This window comes from Opisthorchis viverrini (genome assembly GCF_000715545.1).
Source record: "Opisthorchis viverrini unplaced genomic scaffold opera_v5_167, whole genome shotgun sequence".
NCBI lineage: Eukaryota > Metazoa > Platyhelminthes > Trematoda > Opisthorchiida > Opisthorchiidae > Opisthorchis > Opisthorchis viverrini.
In genome coordinates, this window is record NW_008751825.1 from 211,322 (window position 1) to 234,153 (window position 22,832).

General features: G+C 44.6%; 2 protein-coding genes across 2 annotated transcripts; one reads left to right on the forward strand and one right to left on the reverse strand.

Moving 5' to 3' along the window:
• Window positions 1–536: 536 nt before the first annotated feature.
• On the reverse strand, window positions 537–7,681 carry T265_07379 (hypothetical protein; the record flags this gene model as incomplete). The annotated part of the gene is made up of 2 exons (XM_009172883.1): window positions 537–680; window positions 7,571–7,681. The coding sequence occupies 2 exons, from the start codon at window positions 7,679–7,681 to the stop codon at window positions 537–539; spliced, it is 255 nt and encodes an 84-aa protein (XP_009171147.1).
• Window positions 2,454–18,095, forward strand: T265_07378 (hypothetical protein; the record flags this gene model as incomplete). Its single annotated transcript, XM_009172882.1, has 10 exons — window positions 2,454–2,851; window positions 4,662–5,084; window positions 5,124–5,201; window positions 5,249–5,354; window positions 5,396–5,605; window positions 9,004–9,210; window positions 9,985–10,083; window positions 12,370–12,640; window positions 16,625–16,761; window positions 17,937–18,095. 10 exons carry the CDS (start codon window positions 2,454–2,456, stop codon window positions 18,093–18,095), a joined length of 2,088 nt encoding a protein of 695 aa, XP_009171146.1.
• Window positions 18,096–22,832: the final 4,737 nt, after the last annotated feature.

A 22,832-nucleotide genomic window follows, 5' to 3' on the forward strand; every position in this document is an offset into this window, starting at 1 on the left:
ATAAAGTGCCTACAGAGTGGTACATGTCGACAATTATTCCTATCTTCATAAAGGGTACGCGGACGCTGTGTGAAAACCACCGTGGCATCGAAAATCCTCTCAGGTCTTATCTTTCGAAGGTTGACAACACGAGGTGAGATGGACCCTTGAAAACCAAGCTGGGTTCCGTCCTGCAAGAACATGCATCGATCACATTTTCATTCTGCAACACATTCCGGAACAGTGACACTGGTTCCAGCAATGGTTGTGTCCCTGGACCTACGATTGTTAGACCATGCACTGAGCATGCCGAACCATCGTTTGTCTTAGAGATCTGTTTTCTGAGCCCAATTCAATTGAGAGTGGCGCCGGCGAAGAGTTGGTCAACGTTTGATCCGGTCGAGCGAAATGAAATCGATTAACAGCGGTTGGTGTTGTCGGTGTGACACGCCTTCCGTGATCGGGTCTGCGTGAACATCACTGTACATGGTTGGATATAGTGGAATGGATGGCTGCTAAGTATTGTCAATGTTGTTGTCAGTTGCTACCCAAGCTGCCTAAGTCGTAAACTGGCACCAAATCCCTTCCCAATCCATTTTTATTATTTTCCTCACAAAGAGGCTTTCAAATAACTGGTAGTTGTACGACAGCGAAGCCTCGGAGCTGAACACTGATTTTATGCCGTCGATGACGGTGATGACCTGCTACCTGATCGATAGGTGTTTACTATGTTTCTGAATCCCGGATACAAGATACAAGTGCAGTAGTTGGGTCTGTGGCAGCCTCGTCTAGACGCTACCAACTGCGAATTTCAGGTGGTTCCTCAACTATCGAAGCTGGTTGCACTGGCGTTGGTGTAGTTCTCAGCTCGTAAGCGAAGATTTCTCTGTTTGGTTGATCACCTGTAAACACTCGGTTACGTGCCTTTCATCAGGATTCACTGGTTGCAATAATAGTCGCTTGTTATGGCCTCTGCTTAAGCATCAGGCAATTGTGTCTGATCCTACGAGAGACATATTATCGAGAAATAACGAACCTCTTGTCAATCATAGTTGTCATTGACGGCAATACACCAGTACTGCACACTGGTGCTCAACTGCCATACAACCATGGAGGCAATTGTGCTGATCCTACGAGAGACATATTATCGAGAAATAACGAACCTCTTGTCAATCATAGTTGTCATTGACGGCAATACACCAGTTATGCACACTGGTGCTCAACTGCCATACAACCATGGAGGTACGAAAGCCCTAGAAAGAAAGTGGAAATAAAAAGTTGGAATGCGTGCAAAGAAGTCCTGCGTTCTTAAGGAAAATGGGTGTAAACCGTCTGCTCTTTCAAATAACAGAATGAATGCATCTGAGAGTTATGTCGAGGGTGTCGTTAGCGGGCTTGAAACAGCGTCCTTTGCAAACTCCAGCATAAGTCCAGCGCATAACGACAGGCGAACCTTAACTAGATGCTCCGCTTAAGAAGTGATAGAACGCATTCAGTGGGGATCGGTTGCGTTCCGTTTTCTGCAGGATTTCCAGCTACTCTTACGGTTACCCTATGTACACGGTCCTTTAGCTTCAGCGAAATTTGATTATGACGCCGTTAATGGTGAACCTTGGTAAACGCTGCCCACGTCTTGCCCTAATCTGTTATAGCACATTGATGGATCATCCAGCTGCTAAAATATGTTAACTGATCAACAAACCAAACTCCTTCGTCCTGAAGTTTTTGGAGAGGCACAAGAAAATGAAGAATACTGCTGTAAAACATTGTACCTTGAACGCAAAAAAGCATCTATAGACGTGGTATCACCTCCGATAGCTTGTCTGTGGTACTTCCTGCGGACAGAAAGTCTTGAAACAACAAAATGACGCTTACATAATCCAAGTCCACTATTTTACCATTTGTTTGTTTGTTTACTTGTTGATTTGTTTTCCAAGTTCAGCACGCGATTCTTATGCCTAGATTCATGCCTTCTTGGGGTGTGCATACCACGATAACGTCGGTGACACAACTGAGCAAAAAAGAGAGGAAAATACCCTGACGAACTGAACGAGTTGCGAAGAAGCCTTTTGAAATACAGGGCAGCAAGAATGTTCACGAAACTCAAAGTCCCCACTCCTTGGCCGTGAATATTTAAAAGAGCTGGTCAATTCACAAAGTCCTGAGAGTAGCCCATGAAACCTTTACAGTGAGCACCTGCGGGAAATGCTGCTACGGCACATCTCAGCTTGTCACAATCCCCCGTCGTTTTTGTCTCTATGACACGTTTTTCGTAATTCATAGAGGTTCGGATTGTCTTTTGGTCTAGGAAAATGAAATAATACCGTACCACCGCGGACGTTGTTGCCGCTCAACACGTTATCATTGTATTTACTTCGAAGTCTGGGTTTCTCAGGCTCAGCATGACCTCACCAGAGTAGTTTTGATAGCTTTCTCTTGTTTTCTCCAGATTGGGCTCTAGCCACTGGTACATAATGGAGGATGAAGATGACTGGCGCCAGTGTGCCGAATGGCTCAATCGATGTCAGATTCTGCCAGATGACCATCCATCTCTCGGTCCTGAAGGTAACGCCATCCACCTTGTGCAAGCTCTGATGGATGGGGTGGCTTTATGTCGAGTGTTGGATATCTTGTCTCAACACCAACTCGATGTTCGTTCCATGAAGGACTTCAGTCCGACTCCACAAAACTCGCAATTTTTATGTTGCCAAAATATCAGGCTGTTTACACAGTTGTGCGAAAAGGAATTTAGCATTCCAAAACCTTACCTCGTCCAACCAAACGATATATATCAGGCGAAAAATTTTGGCAAGGCCATCGCGCTTCTCTCAAAATTGTCTTTGTCTGATAGAGCCAAGCTTTCGGGCGTCACGTAAGTTGCTGCACCCATAAAACTGACCCGTTATCTCAGTGGTTTCCCACCGGAAAACTCGGAGCTTCAAACAACACATGAGTATTACAACAACTTGGAGGAGTACGCAGCTACGCTGTATGTTTTGGTCTACAATCCATTTGATTTTGACCTCGATATTATAGCGATAAATTGACAGAATCAACTCGGAACAACTATGCTCAAATGGAGGAAGAAACAAAAGAGAAACTTTATGACACGATACAAGTGCAGTAGTTGGGTCTGTGGCAGCCTCGTCTAGACGCTACCAACTGCGAATTTCAGGTGGTTCCTCAACTATCGAAGCTGGTTGCACTGGCGTTGGTGTAGTTCTCAGCTCGTAAGCGAAGATTTCTCTGTTTGGTTGATCACCTGTAAACACTCGGTTATGTGCCTTTCATCAGGATTCACTGGTTGCTATAATAGTCGCTTGTTATGGCCTCTGCTTAAGCACCAGAAAACTGTGTCTGATCCTACGAGAGACATATTATCGAGAAATAACGAACCTCTTGTCAATCATAGTTGTCATTGACGGCAATACACCAGTACTGCACACTGGTGCTCAACTGCCATACAACCATGGAGGTACGAAAGCCCTAGAAAGAAAGTGGAAATAAAAAGTTGGAATGCGTGCAAAGAAGTCCTGCGTTCTTAAGGAAAATGGGTGTAAACCGTCTGTTCTTTCAAATAACAGAATGAATACATCTGAGAGTTATGTCGAGGGTGTCGTTAGCGGGCTTGAAACAGCGTCCTTTGCAAACTCCAGCATAAGTCCAGCGCATAACGACAGGCGAACCTTAACTAGATGCTCCGCTTAAGAAGTGATAGAACGCATTCAGTGGGGATCGGTTGCGTTCCGTTTTCTGCAGGATTTCCAGCTACTCTTACGGTTACCCTATGTACACGGTCCTTTAGCTTCAGCGAAATTTGATTATGACGCCGTTAATGGTGAACCTTGGTAAACGCTGCCCACGTCTTGCCCTAATCTGTTATAGCACATTGATGGATCATCCAGCTGCTAAAATATGTTAACTGATCAACAAACCAAACTCCTTCGTCCTGAAGTTTTTGGAGAGGCACAAGAAAATGAAGAATACTGCTGTAAAACATTGTACCTTGAACGCAAAAAAGCATCTATAGACGTGGTATCACCTCCGATAGCTTGTCTGTGGTACTTCCTGCGGACAGAAAGTCTTCAAACAACAAAATGACGCTTACATAATCCAAGTCCACTATTTTACCATTTGTTTGTTTGTTTACTTGTTGATTTGTTTTCCAAGTTCAGCACGCGATTCTTATGCCTAGATTCATGCCTTCTTGGGGTGTGCATACCACGATAACGTCGGTGACACAACTGAGCAAAAAAGAGAGGAAAATACCCTGACGAACTGAACGAGTTGCGAAGAAGCCTTTTGAAATACAGGGCAGCAAGAATGTTCACGAAACTCAAAGTCCCCACTCCTTGGCCGTGAATATTTAAAAGAGCTGGTCAATTCACAAAGTCCTGAGAGTAGCCCATGAAACCTTTACAGTGAGCACCTGCGGGAAATGCTGCTACGGCACATCTCAGCTTGTCACAATCCCCCGTCGTTTTTGTCTCTATGACACGTTTTTCGTAATTCATAGAGGTTCGGATTGTCTTTTGGTCTAGGAAAATGAAATAATACCGTACCACCGCGGACGTTGTTGCCGCTCAACACGTTATCATTGTATTTACTTCGAAGTCTGGGTTTCTCAGGCTCAGCATGACCTCACCAGAGTAGTTTTGATAGCTTTCTCTTGTTTTCTCCAGATTGGGCTCTAGCCACTGGTACATAATGGAGGATGAAGATGACTGGCGCCAGTGTGCCGAATGGCTCAATCGATGTCAGATTCTGCCAGATGACCATCCATCTCTCGGTCCTGAAGGTAACGCCATCCACCTTGTGCAAGCTCTGATGGATGGGGTGGCTTTATGTCGAGTGTTGGATATCTTGTCTCAACACCAACTCGATGTTCGTTCCATGAAGGACTTCAGTCCGACTCCACAAAACTCGCAATTTTTATGTTGCCAAAATATCAGGCTGTTTACACAGTTGTGCGAAAAGGAATTTAGCATTCCAAAACCTTACCTCGTCCAACCAAACGATATATATCAGGCGAAAAATTTTGGCAAGGCCATCGCGCTTCTCTCAAAATTGTCTTTGTCTGATAGAGCCAAGCTTTCGGGCGTCACGTAAGTTGCTGCACCCATAAAACTGACCCGTTATCTCAGTGGTTTCCCACCGGAAAACTCGGAGCTTCAAACAACACATGAGTATTACAACAACTTGGAGGAGTACGCAGCTACGCTGTATGTTTTGGTCTACAATCCATTTGATTTTGACCTCGATATTATAGCGATAAATTGACAGAATCAACTCGGAACAACTATGCTCAAATGGAGGAAGAAACAAAAGAGAAACTTTATGACACCGTTGTCCACCAGGGTTCCTCTGCTCAACATGTAATTTTCCTTTTGCCTGTCAACTACAGATTATCTTTCAGAGTATCAACAGTGAGTCACTAACAGCTCGTGGAAGTTGCATCCGAGAGATTGTTGATACAGAAAGGAACTATGTGGATTTGCTGCGCATGTTGCTCGAGGTAGGCTCCTTAATAATTCTACCAATTCATACAATTTTGCAGAAGTATAAGTCACCGCTTACCGGTGTGCTGTCTCCCGAAGAATTGGATGAAATCCTCAAGTACATCGATGTAAGTACTTTGAGCTTTTTGAACGTAGAAAATAGGAGGGGGTCGGTGGACTTCCTAATATGATATTGATTATAACGATATGCTTGGAGACGATATGCGGTTGCTTAGTCTCACGTGAAGGTACAGTGGCTGTAGTTTAGATTTTGTCGGGTATACCTGAATTTCTGATGGTTTCACTCGAAAGTGAGATGCTGTGGGAGGAGGAAAAGTTGATCCTAGTGGATTTGTAGAGGTTGCGCTGATGCTATAACTAGTAAGCTAACTGTTGGGTGAATGCAGTTCAGCTGAGCTAACAGGGTTGGAGACAATGTAGTTTTCAGTGGTCATCATTGTTACTGATGTATGATACAATCAGTGCCGCTCAAAATACTCAACGTATCACGACTGCAAGCATCCTACGTGGCACTTCTTTTCAACCCTAGCCCCGCGGAGATCGATTTAGTTTGATCGCATTGGCTGGCTAATCATGAGCTAGAAGAATAACCAGCGTGACGGGCCCGTGCAGTTAAAAACTACACGGCCACTAGACAGAAAGAAAGAGGGTACCGTACGGGTGTCATTATTCCGGCCGTCCAGTCCTGATATCGCTTACGGATGGATCGTTCTGGTTTTGCTAGCATACAGCTCATACGCATCATGCTGACAGGGAAACCTTGCAGTCAAAGTTTTCTACCTCAAGGTGACTGACTCTAGGAGTGACCGCCATTTTCTCGAAACGATTTCCCGTTATCAGTTCCCTGGCTACGTTATAAAAAACGTGGTGGGTGTTAACCTTATAACAGAATTTCACTTGTCCAACTGGAAAATTGAGGCGTTTTCGTATACTGGTAGATTATCAAAAAATGTGCTCACCCTTCAGAACACAGAACGAATAGGTCACTATGACACTCATTGTGCAGTCTTGTCACTGTAGCCTCCCGTCTGCGACAAAATTGTGTCGTACTGTACAACGGTGACTAGGAATGGCAAGCAGGTCATGGAGATGCAGAGGATAACAATCAGTTCTATTGAAGTTGGAACACGGTTTGATATTCAACCTGCTCGTTCCCTTTAGCGCAACCATTTCTGCGCTCTCTTAGGGTGTTATCTCTTTAACGTTTGGTCTTCACAATGCAGTTTATCGTTAAAGGTACGTTGCCTCGTACACTTTCCAACTGCTTGACCATCACCCGTTGTGCGACTCTCCTGTGGTTTTATGCTCTTAGAAGGATGGAAGAATTAATTGGTAGTATACAGAAGCCTAATACCCGTTCACTTCTAAAGCTGCAGGTTGGATGTCTGGAGCTCATGGGTCCGGAATAAACTGGTTTAATTTTTACTCGGTTTTACTTAACACAGTAATACAACGAAAAATATTGCGTTTGTTGTTGTCCAGATTCATCTTTTGTCTGGTTGCGGCTAAGAAATTCATCAGCTCACATTTTCGTTATTTTGAGTTGTCATATAATAGACTTAGTTTAACCGTGATAACTTATGCAGAACTCAGTACTCCATCGGCGAAAATCCCAAAGTCACGTCATTGTTCAGTTTGACTTTGTGCTTCACCCGGTCTATCACATTCGCCGGCATCTTATGGAGCTTCGTGCATTTTAGCTTGCTGAACTTTGTTGTGTGTATTACTTCGTTTTCCTTCGTGGAATCTCCTTAGTGTTTCGACTCGTTGGTCCGCGGTATGCTGAGATTCATCAGGCTTAGCTAAGTCTCCCTCTCTACTTCTCTCTCAAGAAATGGCGATTCGTACATTCTTTGAGCCCGTAGAGACATGGAGAATGGTAGTAATAAGGAGACAACGTCTTTTGTGACCCATTGTCTGTGTTATCAAGTCCCCATTCCATTCGCATTTCTTTTCCATGACAACAATGTAGGTTATGCTACTGATTCGCTTTGGTGCCTTTGGGAATGCAACCGTGCAGCTAGTTCCATGGATGAAAGCGAGATACTATCAGAACCTTATAGAAAACTAACCCAAAAAACCAGAGCCCCGATCGGAACGTAGACCGCCTGTACATTGCCGTCTACGTGATGACTCATTGTGACGACTCCCATCAAATACGACTGTGTGGCCCCGTGCGACATCTGTTCCAGTTCCTTCGTTTCTCGATAATACAGTCAACCCGCACACTGGATTTGACTTGGATTTTTGGAACTATAAAAGAGGGAGGACTGCATCACAACCTCACTGGGAGCCTGTCTTACTGTTGGCTAGGCTGAGTGGCTTAAAACGATGTACTTACATTTCAACGGTTTCGTTTCAGTTAAACAGCGGGCTAGACAACATTCTGTCAGTAGCCCGTGTTCTACACAGAATCCAGACGACGAGTACGGTTACTCAGGTCCTACTTAGGCAAAACAACTGTCCACTATTTCTTGGCAATGTTCCGAATGGGTTGACCCAATGTAGCCAGCTAATCTATGCTAAGCACAATTCAGTACCCACTCATGGGGTTAAATGGGTGGGTGTTCGTAAAGCAATACGATGTAAAGTAATGCAGTTTGGCGATTGGTAATCCACGTACTAGTCCTCTATTCATCCCCCACACGTTCATATAATTTTCTCGTGGTCTTTCTTGGACCGGCTGTATAAGTTACCTCAACGTCGCAAAGTAGAGTCCTTACCAGTGAAAAAATCATACTGAATTTCCGAAGTTTTGCCGTGCGGCGAATACAGTGCATACTCTAAGTTTGAACACCGACTCGAGTAAGATTTGGAAAAAATAATCCAGTCCGTTCGATTATGGCGTTTTCTGTTACGCAATGGCCTTGCTGCACGTGGAAACCGCTCGACAGAGCTTTTGGACGGATACAGGAGACAGCAAGGTGCTGTTCATCAGGAAAAATGCTCCCTCACTGATAAAATGGTTTTGACTTCAGATGGCTTTTTTAATATCCTTTCTGGGAAATTAAAAAAAATTCCCGTAAATCTTTGGTGTTACTGAATCGATGTGCGGTATGTAGACATGATCAACGTAGCAAGGCAATCACGTGACCCACTGAGAACCTGGATTCTGGATCGACTGAATGGACGCGCACAGACTATTGGACGTAAGGAGCGAGCGTGGTCTCTAAATCGGGACAGCGTATCGACCGTGACCACCCAACGGGTAGTTGTTTGAGTATGAGTACGTGTACGCACGCTCAACTGAGCACGCCGGTGGGGAAAATCGCAGCCTAGGTGTAGACAGCTAGGTCGGGTGAGCGGAATTGCTCAGACTTCCTACAGTAGATCGGTGATACCATAACTTGCGGATGATGCGCAAAAGACTGAACGGTGACGCTTGTCCACTGCTAGGTGGAAATAGTTGGCTGACGTTTCTTAGCTGTTCAAAGCCCTTTTGGTCACGCTCACCTGTCTTCTAAGCTTCATCATATGTGGATTTTCTCTCCCCCAATGTCTACAGGAGTTGCACAACATTCATCGTGAACTTTTTGGCAATCTCATGTTGGCTACTAACCAGAACATGCATGTCATCAGTTTAAGCGATGTATTTCTCCAAGTACGCGATCGTCTGCTAATCTATGGTGAGTACTGTGGACACGTGCAAAGAGCGCAGTCATTGGTGGTCGAACTGATGCGCAACGATGTGGAGAAGCGGACCAGAATTGAGGTAGGTTCGTCCCCATCAGTGAGCCTCTCATTCGTGCTTTTTAACGTGGATTTATAAGTCAGGTCACGATTGTTTTGTCAAGTTTAGACGTGTGAATTCTTTAATGGTTATTTTGGTTGGGTTTGTATTATGGGAACTATACTCGAGTCACCGCCACCCTTGGTTTTCCGGGCCTGCCGAACCGCTGTAATCCGGCTAGCGACCTTTCTAGCATAATTTCCAATCAAGGCATCCTTACGCTGTCAACTCACAAGAGACATTCATCCAGTCTTCTGCTTACCACGCACGAAAAGCATTGTCTGACGGGAATGACTACATCAGGCTCGTCTCGTCAGGTTTCTATTGTATTCTTCATTCTATCTAGATGGGGGAAGCAAACTTTTCCAGCTAGTGATTACGTGCCAGCCATTTTCAATGCCTGTCTGGTCAGTCGTGCTCGAGGTAGCCCAGTGGTCAGGTGCAAACTTACTGGCCACAAGGTTCGTATTTTGAACCCAACATCAGCATCTTGACTACACCTGTGTAGGCTTGGTCGTCCTGGAAGTATCTCAGTCCCCTTGCTTCCTTCGGATGTCATGCCAGTTATGCATCGAAAGGTTGCTACAGCTGAACGATTATTTACAGTGCATCTATATCATCGGTGGTCGCCTGCGGCTTACAGTGAAACAGTGACTAGTGACTGACCGTGTCATTTTTCCATCTTTACCCGAATGTACTTTTGCACAACACTATCTATCCATCAAGATGTTTATTCTCTAACGTTTTCCCATATAGATGTGTCAGATGAATTCGGAAAAGTTCAGCAAATTCCACTTGACAGAACTGCTCACCGTTCCGATACAACGTGTGCTAAAGTATCACTTACTATTGGAGGTTCGTTTGCTTCGATTTGCTCGTTTTACCTTTTCATTCACTTTTGTATAGGCTAGATTCATTTTGCTTGCTCATGCGTTTAGTGTTTGAGTGTACGTTCGGAGTACCGTTGACTCTTTTCCACTGATAGATAGATATCATGCGCTGCGTAATTCTCAGTACTAGTACTTCATTCTGTATATTTACTGCCTTGTTCGCTTGTGATTCATTCAGTGGAGCGTTTAACGTGTCGTCACACCGACTTCGAGACATTTCAGTAGTTAGGGCGCGAATTTAGTGGCCATAGAAGGTCCACGGTTCGACTGCTCCTGTCTAGACATGGGAAATCCAGCAATAAGTTGGCCCTCGTACTTCCTTCGGGCAGCGTGGCACCTATGCACCGAAAGGGTATTACATCTGAACGATTGCTTATTTTGCATTATCGTCACTCATCCTCCGCTTGAGCCTTCTTCGCTAGGTGATACCTCACTGCCCGTGTTCTTTGTAAGTCTGTCTTGGATATGTTTGTCTTGATTGTTGCTCCAGTCTCCATATATTTACCCTGGTGATATCTTCAAATGAAGATTGAGAGGAACACATTGTTCTCTGTGTGGTTTCGAGCCCTAAGAGCTCTCTTTGATATTTTGACCATGTTGCCGACAACCAACAAAGAAACCGGACCTTGTCACTGTGAACTGGTCTACTGAATTCCAGAACTCGCTGAGCCATGCTGGAAGGTACACCGCAAGGTCTCGTTCTAGGTCGGTCGACAGGAAGAGATCCAGTGACCATAGTTTTTTCGTACCCTAGCTGGCGCACCCATCCCATGATGGTTCATCGTCTGTACTTTACTATGCAGGGGCTAGAGGTGCACTCACAAACATAAGCCGAGTGATATTTTGTGGTCACACCTACTGCATCACACTCAAATTTGATGTTTTCTCATGAGTACGTCCATCCGATCTAGGTAGGAACCGCGGCGCCTGAGGTGAGGAATTTGGAGATGGTCTGCAGGTTCTGGAAAAACCGGACTTCACACTGCTCCAAGATCATTTATCATGCACAGCAGTACCTAAATTCAGGTTTTTGTTCCTTCTTCTAGACCAGTTTCCTCGCCGTCAACTCGGTCTGGATTTCGAGTAAACGAATACGAGCTTGATCCTGGAGTCAAACTGTACATTCCGAGGCTGCCAATGGTTTGCCTTAAACTGGCTGTGTTCTTTGGCTTAGGAATCAACACTCTCAAAACACACCTAAACTCTGAACCAGGTGTTTTTATATAGACACCAACTACTTTGGATGTGGCTTCAGGTTGTGATTTGCCTTCCGAGTTCAATTTCATCGTAAAAGCGCTTTTGGGTGATGACACGTTATCGTTTTCGTTTCGATTGGTCAGTCATCCCCATTAAATCACCGCCTCAAATGAGGGAACTGCTTGTTATGTGTCCAGTCGTTTTCTGACCATGTATCACAAGGATAGTGGGTCAGTTTAAGCGGCAAGGAAGCGATCGTCCTGATGTCCATTACCTTGACATGATGCTATTGCTCGCTTTTCCAAGAGTCTTTGGGCTATGTGCAAAAGTGTAAGTTGATTATCAAACGCCGGAACAGATCAACAGCCACCTGATCAACGACCAGATTTCCACTCCTTCTTTCCGCTTGAACCGAAGAATTCTCCGTGGGAGTATTTCAAAACGCCGGACAGATCAACAGCCACCTGATCAACGACCAGATTTCCACTCCTTCTTTCCGCTTGAACCGAAGAATTCTCCGTGGGAGTATTTCAATTGTGTCCTCGTTTACTTAGTCGCTAAGTCGCTGTTCGTGATAATTACGCTACACACGAGGTGAAACTCGTTGCAGCTCTATGTCTCTGAATGTGACGGCGTCACAACTCAAAAGTATGTAGAGCTCATTTCACTTAAGCCTAATTGGGTGCACTAAAACTTGCTTCTCACTAAGTCTCATCTCGGGATGCATTCTCAACCTTTGTTTAGTTTCTTTTCTGGGTTTTGAGAAGCGAGCAGACGGACACTTAAGCCCTTTTCTATTGCTAACGTACTTAGGTTATGCCTAGGGTCGATGACCAGGAATCTTATGGTCCGTTTTCCATCCTTGTTACTTGATGCACAACATTTTAGCGTTCAGACACCTGCCAAAGACGCAGGCCAGTCTCTGGAGTTTCTGTCGAATGGCTGTTTGATCTCATTTTTGGCTTAAAGGTTGCAACGATTAATCCTGGGTTTTTGGAGTTTCTGGGCCCACCAAAATCTCTAGCTAATGTTTTTTTATTTTTCTGGAATACAGCAACTACGGAAACTAACTCCAGCTGACCATCCCGAACGAGCTGGTTTGTTACAGGCACACGAGGCAATGAAAGAACTGGCCCAATCCATTAATGAGGTCAAACGCGACTTGGACACGATCAGTGCGATCGATCAGATTCAAGCGAGGTTAGTGACCATCATGTGTGTTTGGAAATGTGGTGTTAAACAACAACCACAGCACTCTAATCCTAATTTCGAGGGCTCTTTTACCACAGCTGCGATTGTCTCGCCTAGCTTTCTGAGCTATACACGTTCGTGGCCCTTGTGACGTTTTCCGCAACTCCTAGCTTATAATATCGTGTCGGTCAATTGACCGACAGAGTTGTCGGCCTCTGTGAACCTCTGTTCATTTGGATTTTATTTTGTGTGTGATCCGAAAATGCGTTGAATTAGCGCGACCCCAACAATGCGAGCGATACTCTAAAGCTGGCTCACTTTTCTTTGTTTTTGTTGAACGCATATCGAAGTCTGGAACTTGGAACCACGCTATTAGCAGTTACAGTTAATTGGAAACGCCTTTTAGTTGATGCACACTGTACTATGTGTTCACAATTCACACATCCGACTAGGCGCCATGCAACCTAATACTTGGCTTTCGCACCATGTTACATAAATCAGGCAAATCGCTAACTTGCTCTCTCTTTTCACCTACCCAAAATCTTAGCTAGCCTTTTTATGAGTTGTCCTCAACTGATCCCCCTGTCATGAATGATTGATCTAGTCAATGCAAGTTTATCAAACAGGTTCTCATTTACTCTTTCCAAGTTATGCTCCACCCAATTGATGGTGACTTCCTTCATACAGCTCCATTGGCATAGTTAGGTTAAACTGTCGTCGTACCACATTCACGCCACGTTTAACGTGGAATTACTGTTGCTCTACCTGATCGCGCGGTGGTATAGCCCACTAGTAATTAGTATGAATATTTGGAGTACCTGGGAAGCACACAGAGGAGAACGCGAAAATGAAGTCGCGTGACTTGTTTATCATCCTTGCCTGCTTGTTTAGATACGATTGACTACACCAGTCTGGTTGTATTCGACTACACAGTTGTCTTTTGATTAAGCAGGTTGTCTGGTCTGGTTCACTACAGATGTTTGGCCCTAACTAATTCATCGTAAGATGAGGCAACTTGTTCAGAGTGCCGTGGATAGCTTGTATGCAGAACATACTCCTTACCTCCGGATCTGGCCTTCACAAACTCTCCCATGAGCGATTTTGTCCATTTTAGTGTATACGGCAGCGCCTCCCACAACGATAGCTGGTGGGAGCGATTAAAACAGCCAAACCAGGAGTATGGACGCTTTTGGAGTCGTGACCGTGGGAACTAATACATCCTAGTGTAAAAATGAATTTCTTCTTCAATTCTAGAAGATAAACAGTCTAGCTGGCGACGTGGGAACAAATTCGTATTCCTTTTTGCTGCCAGCCAAATGGCCCTCTTTCCAGTAGGATCACAAAAGATGGTTGACAAGACCAATAAATAGGGGTTAATGTAGAGCGAAGCACTATGGGTTTTTTTTGTTATGTTACCTGGTTTTACATTTATCGAAAATGCTCGGGTCTTAAAAGAGGCTGTCGCAGGATGGATATATTGCTCTCGGAAGAGCAATTTTGGTGACTTCCTTCAGTTGTTTTCTCCAGGGACGTCTATATCACGGAAGTTCGCCATACTGCAGTTTACCCTAATCTTTTTCTATTTCGGTTATTTGGTTGCGTTGACCCCTTCTTTGTTCTCTCAGATTCTTCAATTGATCGGCTGAAACGAACTTAACACCATAGGCGTTTTATGTGATGTCAGTCATGACCGCGGAGCCAGAACACCGTCTACTTTTATGTAACGGAGAACAATGGATGATTTTGAAGGCAGCTCGCGTCTTCATTAGGCACACGCGCATCAAGTTTACGGAAGATTAGTAGAACCAACCTTCCTGATATTTTCTGGCGAATTTTCCCGTAATTCCGGTGTAAAAATCCCCGAAATCTCTATGTACTCGGTATTGTGCTCACTGCTACGCACCGATTTCGTGAAACTCGAAATTCAAGGATTATCGAAAGCATTTTGATGTCACTTTGGTCGTTTTGCTTCAGCGATCCAGATCTGATCATTTTGAATGGTTAGTGCGGTTTCAGCTCCCCACACCGAATGAGGACAACCACGGTAGCGGTCATTTTTGTCAAGTCTCGTCAGTGACTCTCTACTCGCTAATCCCGGCATTACTTGATTGTTTCGCACTTGAATTCCGTTTTGTAGTCACATTCGACTTTTGCTGGGAATCTGAAAAGCACTGTTTCATCCTTATCGGTAACCATCTTTATGCAATCCTTACCTCACAAACCTCCAGGTATATCTAATCCCGTGGTCTTCCGGACACGAATATAAACGGGCTGATCACCTGACTTGAGTAACACGTGTGTTCCGGTCCCTAATCTCTACTGTCGACTTCCGGCTTGCATCGAAATAAGACTATGAGCCCAGTACAATAGACCAAGGATATTTGTTTCAAAGGCATATCTTCTAAAGGTTCCAAGCGCCCTAGGCATAGACTAACCTTGCCTTTGATACGGCTACTCACTGTATCCAGTTGTCCTTAGACGCTTACGCATGTCACTCCTTCCTTTGAATCTATCAGTTTCCCCGTCGACGAGCATCGGTGTGGATAAAAAACGCGAGGAACGTCCATTTATTCGTACTCAGGTTCTAACTTCCTTTCTTAGTGTTTTTCTTTTGTGTTGCGCAGCAGCAATGCACTTTTGTGCCCGACTGATTTCTTTTTCTGTTTTTTTTTGTCCAGCCTATTGGAAATTACGCTGGTAAGTGCGTCAGTTTTGAAGCGTTCTAGTTTTATTCATGTTAATCGCGTCTCGCCAACTCGCTTTTACTTTCTCTTCTCATTTATTTTGCTGCGCGTCCTCTGTGTTTGTGTGTGTGTTTTGGCTGCTTGGCTATCTCTGCCTGACCGGGCAGTCATAAGCCATCGGTCCGACACACTGAGAGTTTTGGAGCTATTCGCTTGCACTCTTTTATATCCAAGTTTACACCCGAGTATTCGGTGTCCAGACTCTTTTTGAAGCAACCTATTCATACCACCATCCTGTGCGCGGTGGCCGCTCAGTACAGTTGGATGCAAGACAGGCAAATCTGTAGATGGATGACAGCCCAGGTTCCGTTTGCTAGACGGTTTCCTTTGTTTATTTTGTCGTATGTATGAGGAATGCTCATACTGCATTCGGTTTACATCCTGCGTTTTCTTTGATGGGGCTGCCAAATACGGGTCCTATTTTTGGTTGCATATTTACCCTTTACCTTCAGCTATATGCACATTTGTTTTCTTCGCGCGGTTCACTATTTTGGAACGTTTCAACTGCGTAGTCTCACAGTCGGTCAACTGACTACTAGGAATAGACTGTCAGCTACTAATTAACCTTTTGCGTTTTCGGATGAGTGGTCGGTTTTTGGCCGCTTTCGTTGTTAGTATTGCATGAACCATTCTTCAGCCTTCAGTCTATCCTTCTATGCATCATTTCATTGTAGAGCAGTGTGAGACTATCAGTATTTTTTGATCATGTCGTGCCTTCTAATGGTGGCACTAATAATACAGTTAATATCATTAGTAACGGGAATAAAATTAATATACAATAATAAGTGTCTACAATCACCACCAAGTGTTATTTTAATTTACAAATTAATTCCGTGATCCATCAATTAGAAAACAAGACAGTGGTATGCCATTCCGGACAAAAGTCATTTCTTACGCATCTTTATTTCCTCGTTACTGAGAATCTTCCAATTCGAATGTGGTCCAGCTGGTTTCCGCATGCATATCTACACTTTCGAAAGTACCCTGTAGCACAACAAGGAAAAAAATTGAACGCGAGACCTACGGCTTCGCTGGGTACTAAGGAGTTGTTCAATCTATGCTACTGAAATCTATTTCCACCATGATTTCAGTCGAACTTTCAGGAACTTCCATCCGGAAGTTTTTGCATTCTGTAGTTCTCTTTGCCTTTACTTCCTTACTTATATGTACTAGATGGTTATCACCGTACGTGTATGACCGTGATAACATAGATCTTGTAAATAGGCTCAAATCTTAGCTTTAGCACTAATCACGACTTCTTTGGAAAGATAGTCTGAACTACCTCATCATGTAAGGAAGACTGTGGTTCGTGAGAGAATCATAGTTTATCGTAGCGTAGCAATCTTCCGTCTGTTTTCTTTCGAGCGTTGTCAGATAACTGTTTCCTCTTGCAAAAACGGCTTTTCAACTTATCTTACAACAATTTTGGGGTTTTGCGGATAGGTGCTTTGTTCGTAGTCACACCACTCTCGTTTGAACGGTCGTCCTCCTGTTCTGGCGTAATTATTCCGGTGAGTCCACACTAAAGAGGAGCACTGGACCCGAGTTTCGCCCTTACTAGAGCTCATCAGCAGTGCATATCCAATGGCCGTGCCGGGATTTGAACCCCGGACATTTGACATGCGAGGCGAGCGTGTAACCACCAACGCGCGTTGGACGCTTCTAAATTTCCACGTCTGAACAGGCGAATGTGTTCACACTTGAGCGATGTGATTGGTGTGCCCGACCCATCTTACAGCCCTTCTGGTTGATTCGTCCACAAAACCACCTAATTACTAAAGTCATCTCTCTGTAGTTCATCTGGACAGTCCAGATGTAGCTTGTTCGCACAACCATATGTCACTTTTTTACATCGATACGGCCCGTTTCAACTCAGAATACCATACTTTTCGTGTACTTGTATTTTGACTGATCCTTGTCACCTCACACGTTTATCGGGAGTGCGTCTTCCATACATCCGACCCAACGCGGCCCTTATAGGTTTTCGTTTCACTTCTGCCATTATCTTCCCCTCGTTCCTTTTGCCTATGTAAAAAAAGGACTGGCAGGTGGTTAATGTTAGCACCAGGATATCAGTTCGTTTTTTGTATTTTTGACGCTTCAGTACTCGTTTTCATCTCTTCCCGCTTTCTTTCAATGCTTTTTTAATTATCCACACAATGATGAAACGCGCACCATTCTTAAACTTATCTGGACCGAAATTGCATAGCCTATCTTGAGGTCATAATTTATTAGTGAACGACCATCATTATCGTTTATTTCTGAACAGCATGGTCGCAAACAAAAAAGTAAATTTAGGCGATAGATATGAAAGGGTGTACAGGAGAATATCAGATAAAACCAGGGAAGCGTCTTATTTAAAGGTGTGGCACCAACAATTTCAGTCAGACAAGATGAATCCCAACACATGTAAGAATGTTTGTTACGGAAACATGCGTGTAAAGACCAGCGACGGAAGCAAGGACAAACAGTGCTCCTCAAGGCTCTGTGGGCGCTAGCACAAGACTCGCACACAAGGCACAAAGTGCCCGTCATAGTGGGTCAGGTGTGAAAGTCAATGGCAAGACTTGACACTCAATGCCATGTACCACGCACAAAAGTGCGTTGTAAGTGCGTAGCCAGCCCAAAATTGTCAGGGAACACAAATCACTGACTATGAACTTGGGAAGTCCCAGTCCAATAACAGCCTTGGTTGATTGCCTCTCAACCTCCCCTGTCTAGGCTTGGGCACCCTGGCAGTATCCCAGCCGTCGTGCTTCCTTCGGGTGGCATGGCAGCTAGGCACCGGAAGAGTGCTACAGCTGAACGGTTTTGGTTGACTGAGGAAGCAGATCTCTCGATATAAAATGATTAATTGGTGGAACAATCACATACGCGCTGCATCGGGATCGTTGCACTGAAGCTTGGTATACTAAGTCCCTCATGTTGCTTACTGCCGTGGATGTAGCTGATCGGGGTGTCCTTCGGTAGATGCAACCAGCCACGAATAGGTTGACTGATGTAATTGTCCAACCTTTTGAATTTGTTTTGGTGGACTTGGCCGAGCACGAGCGACTAGGTCAGTCTCGGTGTCAGCCAGCTCCTTGTGATCTCCATTCTTTGATGTGACTTGAACGGGGCACTCGTCACCTTACCAAGCAGTTTGAGCAGCTGCTGTTGATAGTTTCAGACTCCTCTCCCCTTTGAAGTAAAGGGGATGCCCAAATGTGACACGGTGTTTGTGGGACCCAGAGGACTGGTGAGTTCCTCGGCGAAGCAAAAAGTCCGACTGAGACCTCTGTCACTTGATGTTCTCTGTTCCCACAAACCACCATTGCTATCGTCTGTCCGGCGTTGATCTTCATACCAGCTCTTTCCAACTCGACCGCAGAGGCTTCAAGCTTCTGTTAAATGTGACTCTGACTTTCTGCACTCACAACCCAGTCGTCAACGAAGGCGGAACCATCCACTAAGGCGTCACACACGGAAGCGAAGCATCGGTGTTGACCTCTAATGTTATGCTGTCGATAGTGATGATGATGAAGATGATGAATAAGGTGTCATGGACCTGGCATCGACAATCCAAAAACCCCATCCATTGCTATGATGAACAATATTGAGGAGAGTGGATCCCCCCATCTCACACCTCTGCGGCAGTGGACCTCGGACTGGGGAAAACTGCTGCAGTATTCTCACAGGATTGTGCGATGTATCGAACTAGGGATGACGGCGCTCCATCCAGCCTCAGCAGATCTGACAATTGTGTCATACGTAGCCGAATCGAACACTTTCGAGATATCAACGAACGCCAAGCCGAGATTAGAAGCAGTCACTCAGGAGTGATAAGATGATACACATGCCATCGCATCTTCGAACATAGTTTTCTTGGAACAGTTCGTTCGCCCGTTCTTGCTCTATGCTGTATAGTATGCTTACAATGCCCTTTAAATTCGCTCTCCCCCTCTAATATTTCCGCCTACACAATGTAATTGTGTGCTCATAGTCTTGTATATCTATTCTGGGAATCTGACATGTAACTATTCATTAACACTCCGGGCCTGGAATGAATAATTTCGAAGTTGACGATTCCAAGTTTAGATTAGTCTTGGATTGTGTCAATGAACAGGAGTGATTCCCAGCCGGCTTTTTATTGGGTCACACACCTCGGAAGAGGCTCCTTCCACCTCTGCAATCTTGATTCACGAAAATCAATTTTGCTCACGTGCAAAGACTTTGAACCCTGTGATCTGTAGGAAAATACGGTAAAATCACGTTTTCAGAACTGGTTAACAGTGATTTAGGCTTGGAACGCGAGCCAGAGTGCTAATGGCTTCTAAACTGCCCAGGAGCTGGTTACGCTAACTGAACAGCTTCAAGCCCAAGCCCGAAATTCGATCGTCCCAGTTTTATGCGTTCCGCTTGTCTTGTTTTTTTAGCTTACCGATTTGTACATCGGTGGTGATCATATTTGGTTATCATAGGATATTTATCCTTCACTCACTGATTTAATATTGACCGATGTCTATTATACTAGTGGAGACAGAATCACAATCGACAACAGTACACCACTGGTAGAACTCGCTCGGAACCATCACTTTGCCCTATCAAAGTGAAATGAAACGAGGGAAATGGGGGCAGACGATTAAGAACAACCTGGCTACACCTTTGTTCACTAATGAAATTACGTTTCAGTATCCTGTCAGAGCAAGACACCGTCAGCGGATTAGCCCGGTATCCTCTGCGAATCTTATCCAAAACAAGTCCGTTGCATAACGCTAACACACAATCTGAACTGGAAGTCACGTCATGCTGTCATGCGTTTCCAAACATGCAAGGGTAATCACGTGGACCACGTCAGAAGGGAGCGAAAATGCCACAGCATCGCTCCTGTTTCCGTAGCACAACCTGTCATCAGTGAACTTTCCACTAGCCATGGGTTGGAATGAAAACAGCACTTTTTGTGGTAGGTGGTGGTTGGATACTGTTAATACATATTTCGACCACCGTAAATTGGCAAGTTTTGTTTGCTGCTCTGGGGATTTCGGTTGTTCTTAACCCACGCTCGCGCACTGCGTTCAGCTAACTGTCGCTACGCCACGAAGGCTGTTACGATCAAATTTTTGGGAACTAAATTTACGTAACCAATCAATCGATTTCAGGTTTCGTTTTTTCTTGCATTTTGCGGTAGTCAGGACACAGTTCCTTGAAGGCGAGCAAAGATCTTATTTTAACATATCGACAGTGTGACCTTGGACGTGGGACAGAAGCTACTTCTCTAGCGGAAGCTATCCCTGGATAGATTTGTGGATGATCGTGCAGGATATTACGGATTCTTGCCAGCAGTTGACCTGGTTTGTGCTAGACTGAAATCAGATGTGAGTGGAGATTTAAAAAGATTATACAAAACAAGGAGGGAACAACTAATGACGTCAACAGCACCTTTCAAGCACCCCACTAACTTGTGTGGTTTGCTTTAAGTATTGTGTTCAACATTGGAGTGCGTGATTTGCACTTCCTCTGTGTCAAGAGGTAAACCTACTCGAGTAGTTTGTTGGACGAAATTCAAAGATGACGAATTTTGTCGTATTTTCCGGAGAATTTCCGCATTGAAATTGGATCCTATACATTACCACTAATGACAGCCACTCCACTCAGGCTACAATACTCTCTCCCCGCGTTCGTCCCTCTTCTTAGTGACCATCATATTTCGGGTCGTTTTCGTACACTGCAGCCGATTGGATGGCCTCATGATTAATCTTTGCTTTATTAACCGAATTTACGCAGGCATTTGAATCTCGCCTTCAATCTCGTCTCAGCATGGTTACACGGACTTTGTGGCTATGGCTTTCGGGTTTTAGATACGAACTTACATCTTCGCGATCTGGCCCCTGGAATCGCAGTTAACATCTCTCCTCGCCCCTATCAAATTTTTTTCAAACTATTCGCCAGAAAACCCGCGTAGGTCATTCGCTGTTGGCACGCACGAAGATTTGAACATGTTTACAATCTTTTGATTTAATTTACAACCTCATCGAAGGCGCACTGCGACTATGTCGTGCTAGACAACCGGTACTTTTGATATACGGGGTTTGGATTGTAGTGTAGTTTCAACCTAGTTATCACGCGGTTTCAGGTCGTGCCACCTACTGGAACTCTCCATTTGAGGCCTTATTGGGCTAAGGCGACACACAGGTACGGCATGAAGTGTACTGTACCCACCAGCTTTGTCCAGAGTGGAAACCATATTGGTTTATCCTGCGAGAACTAGTATGACCTGAGCTGTGATGTTCAAGTGAGTTTACGAAGTTTGATCCAAACATCTGTTATGAAGTCATGTGCTACCAGGTTGCTTTTGGTGGGCGCTTGCTTAGTGAAACATATCCAGTCGCCGACTTTCTGCCTACGGTAGATGTATGCCTGGTGCGCGCGGTCATTATCGGTTCGAGATAGCTTAGTGGCTGACTGACTGGAAGGTTGCGAGTTCAGCACTGGTGTCTGGACTGTTCGTCTCTAGGCTTTGACACCCTTGTGCTTCTTTCTGGTGGCATGGCCGCCACGCAACCAAATGTTGTTTCAACTGGACAATTATTAATTTATTGTCGTTTCACTGGCAGTTCGGTTATCTGCCTTCTTGACAGTGCAAGTGGCTATGTTTTATTCTACAGCCCATCACCTTGATTTCCCGTTGTGTTACAACCGTAACTGGTTAAGCACAGTCGAGCGGCAGGACGACTAGTTGTAAAGTGTTTCCTTTGAACATTTCCCATTTTCAAAGCTAGCTCTGGCCTTTCAGGCGGAGGGGGCACCATTACAGGTATCAATTTGGAGACGCTACCATTATTGCCATCGAATCTACCTCGCATCGAAGTAACTTCCAAAGGACAACGGTTGATGACAGGGACCTTCCATCCTATAAAACTGACCGTTGTGGGACGCTTATGTTTGAAGAGGAGTGCATCAACTTATGGTTGGGATTATTTTGTTTGATATGTGAATTAAGTCGACTTAGATCCAATTTTATGATTAGGCAACGTTGAGACTAAGGTTGTTCTGAAAGACGTGGCATTCCTCAAGATTGCGGTGAATGGTTAAGTGTAACCTCGCTGGAGATAAATATCGGTGAGACGCCGTAGCCAACTCTAGAGGATGTGAGCTTTGAATTTTAGAGTAGAGGGCATATTTGCCTAACTATCTGGGAAGTTGCGTAAAATTACCGAGGTGCCAAACAATTTCGAAAGAGTGGGAATCACAACCAACCAAACTACAACGTACTTGTATACGACAGTGAAGCATCGGTCATGCTGTCGATGATGATGATGATGATGACAACGTACATCGAGAACTCATAATTCTTCCTTTGCTTGTCCTCTGACTGTTTTGTCCTGCTTACAAAAGTCAAATCCAAGTATGGTCAGACTCATCAACAAAGCATTTGATAGCAAATACGTTCGATTGGTTCCCTATCATTCATCCTCTACGATGACGAGATCCATTTTCTTCGAGAAATACAAGGACGGCTCCTTGGTGTATTGTCCTCTATGCCGCTTGACTTCCATCCTAGCTGTTCAGAACAATGCCGCAACAACTCTTTCGAAGGTCATGC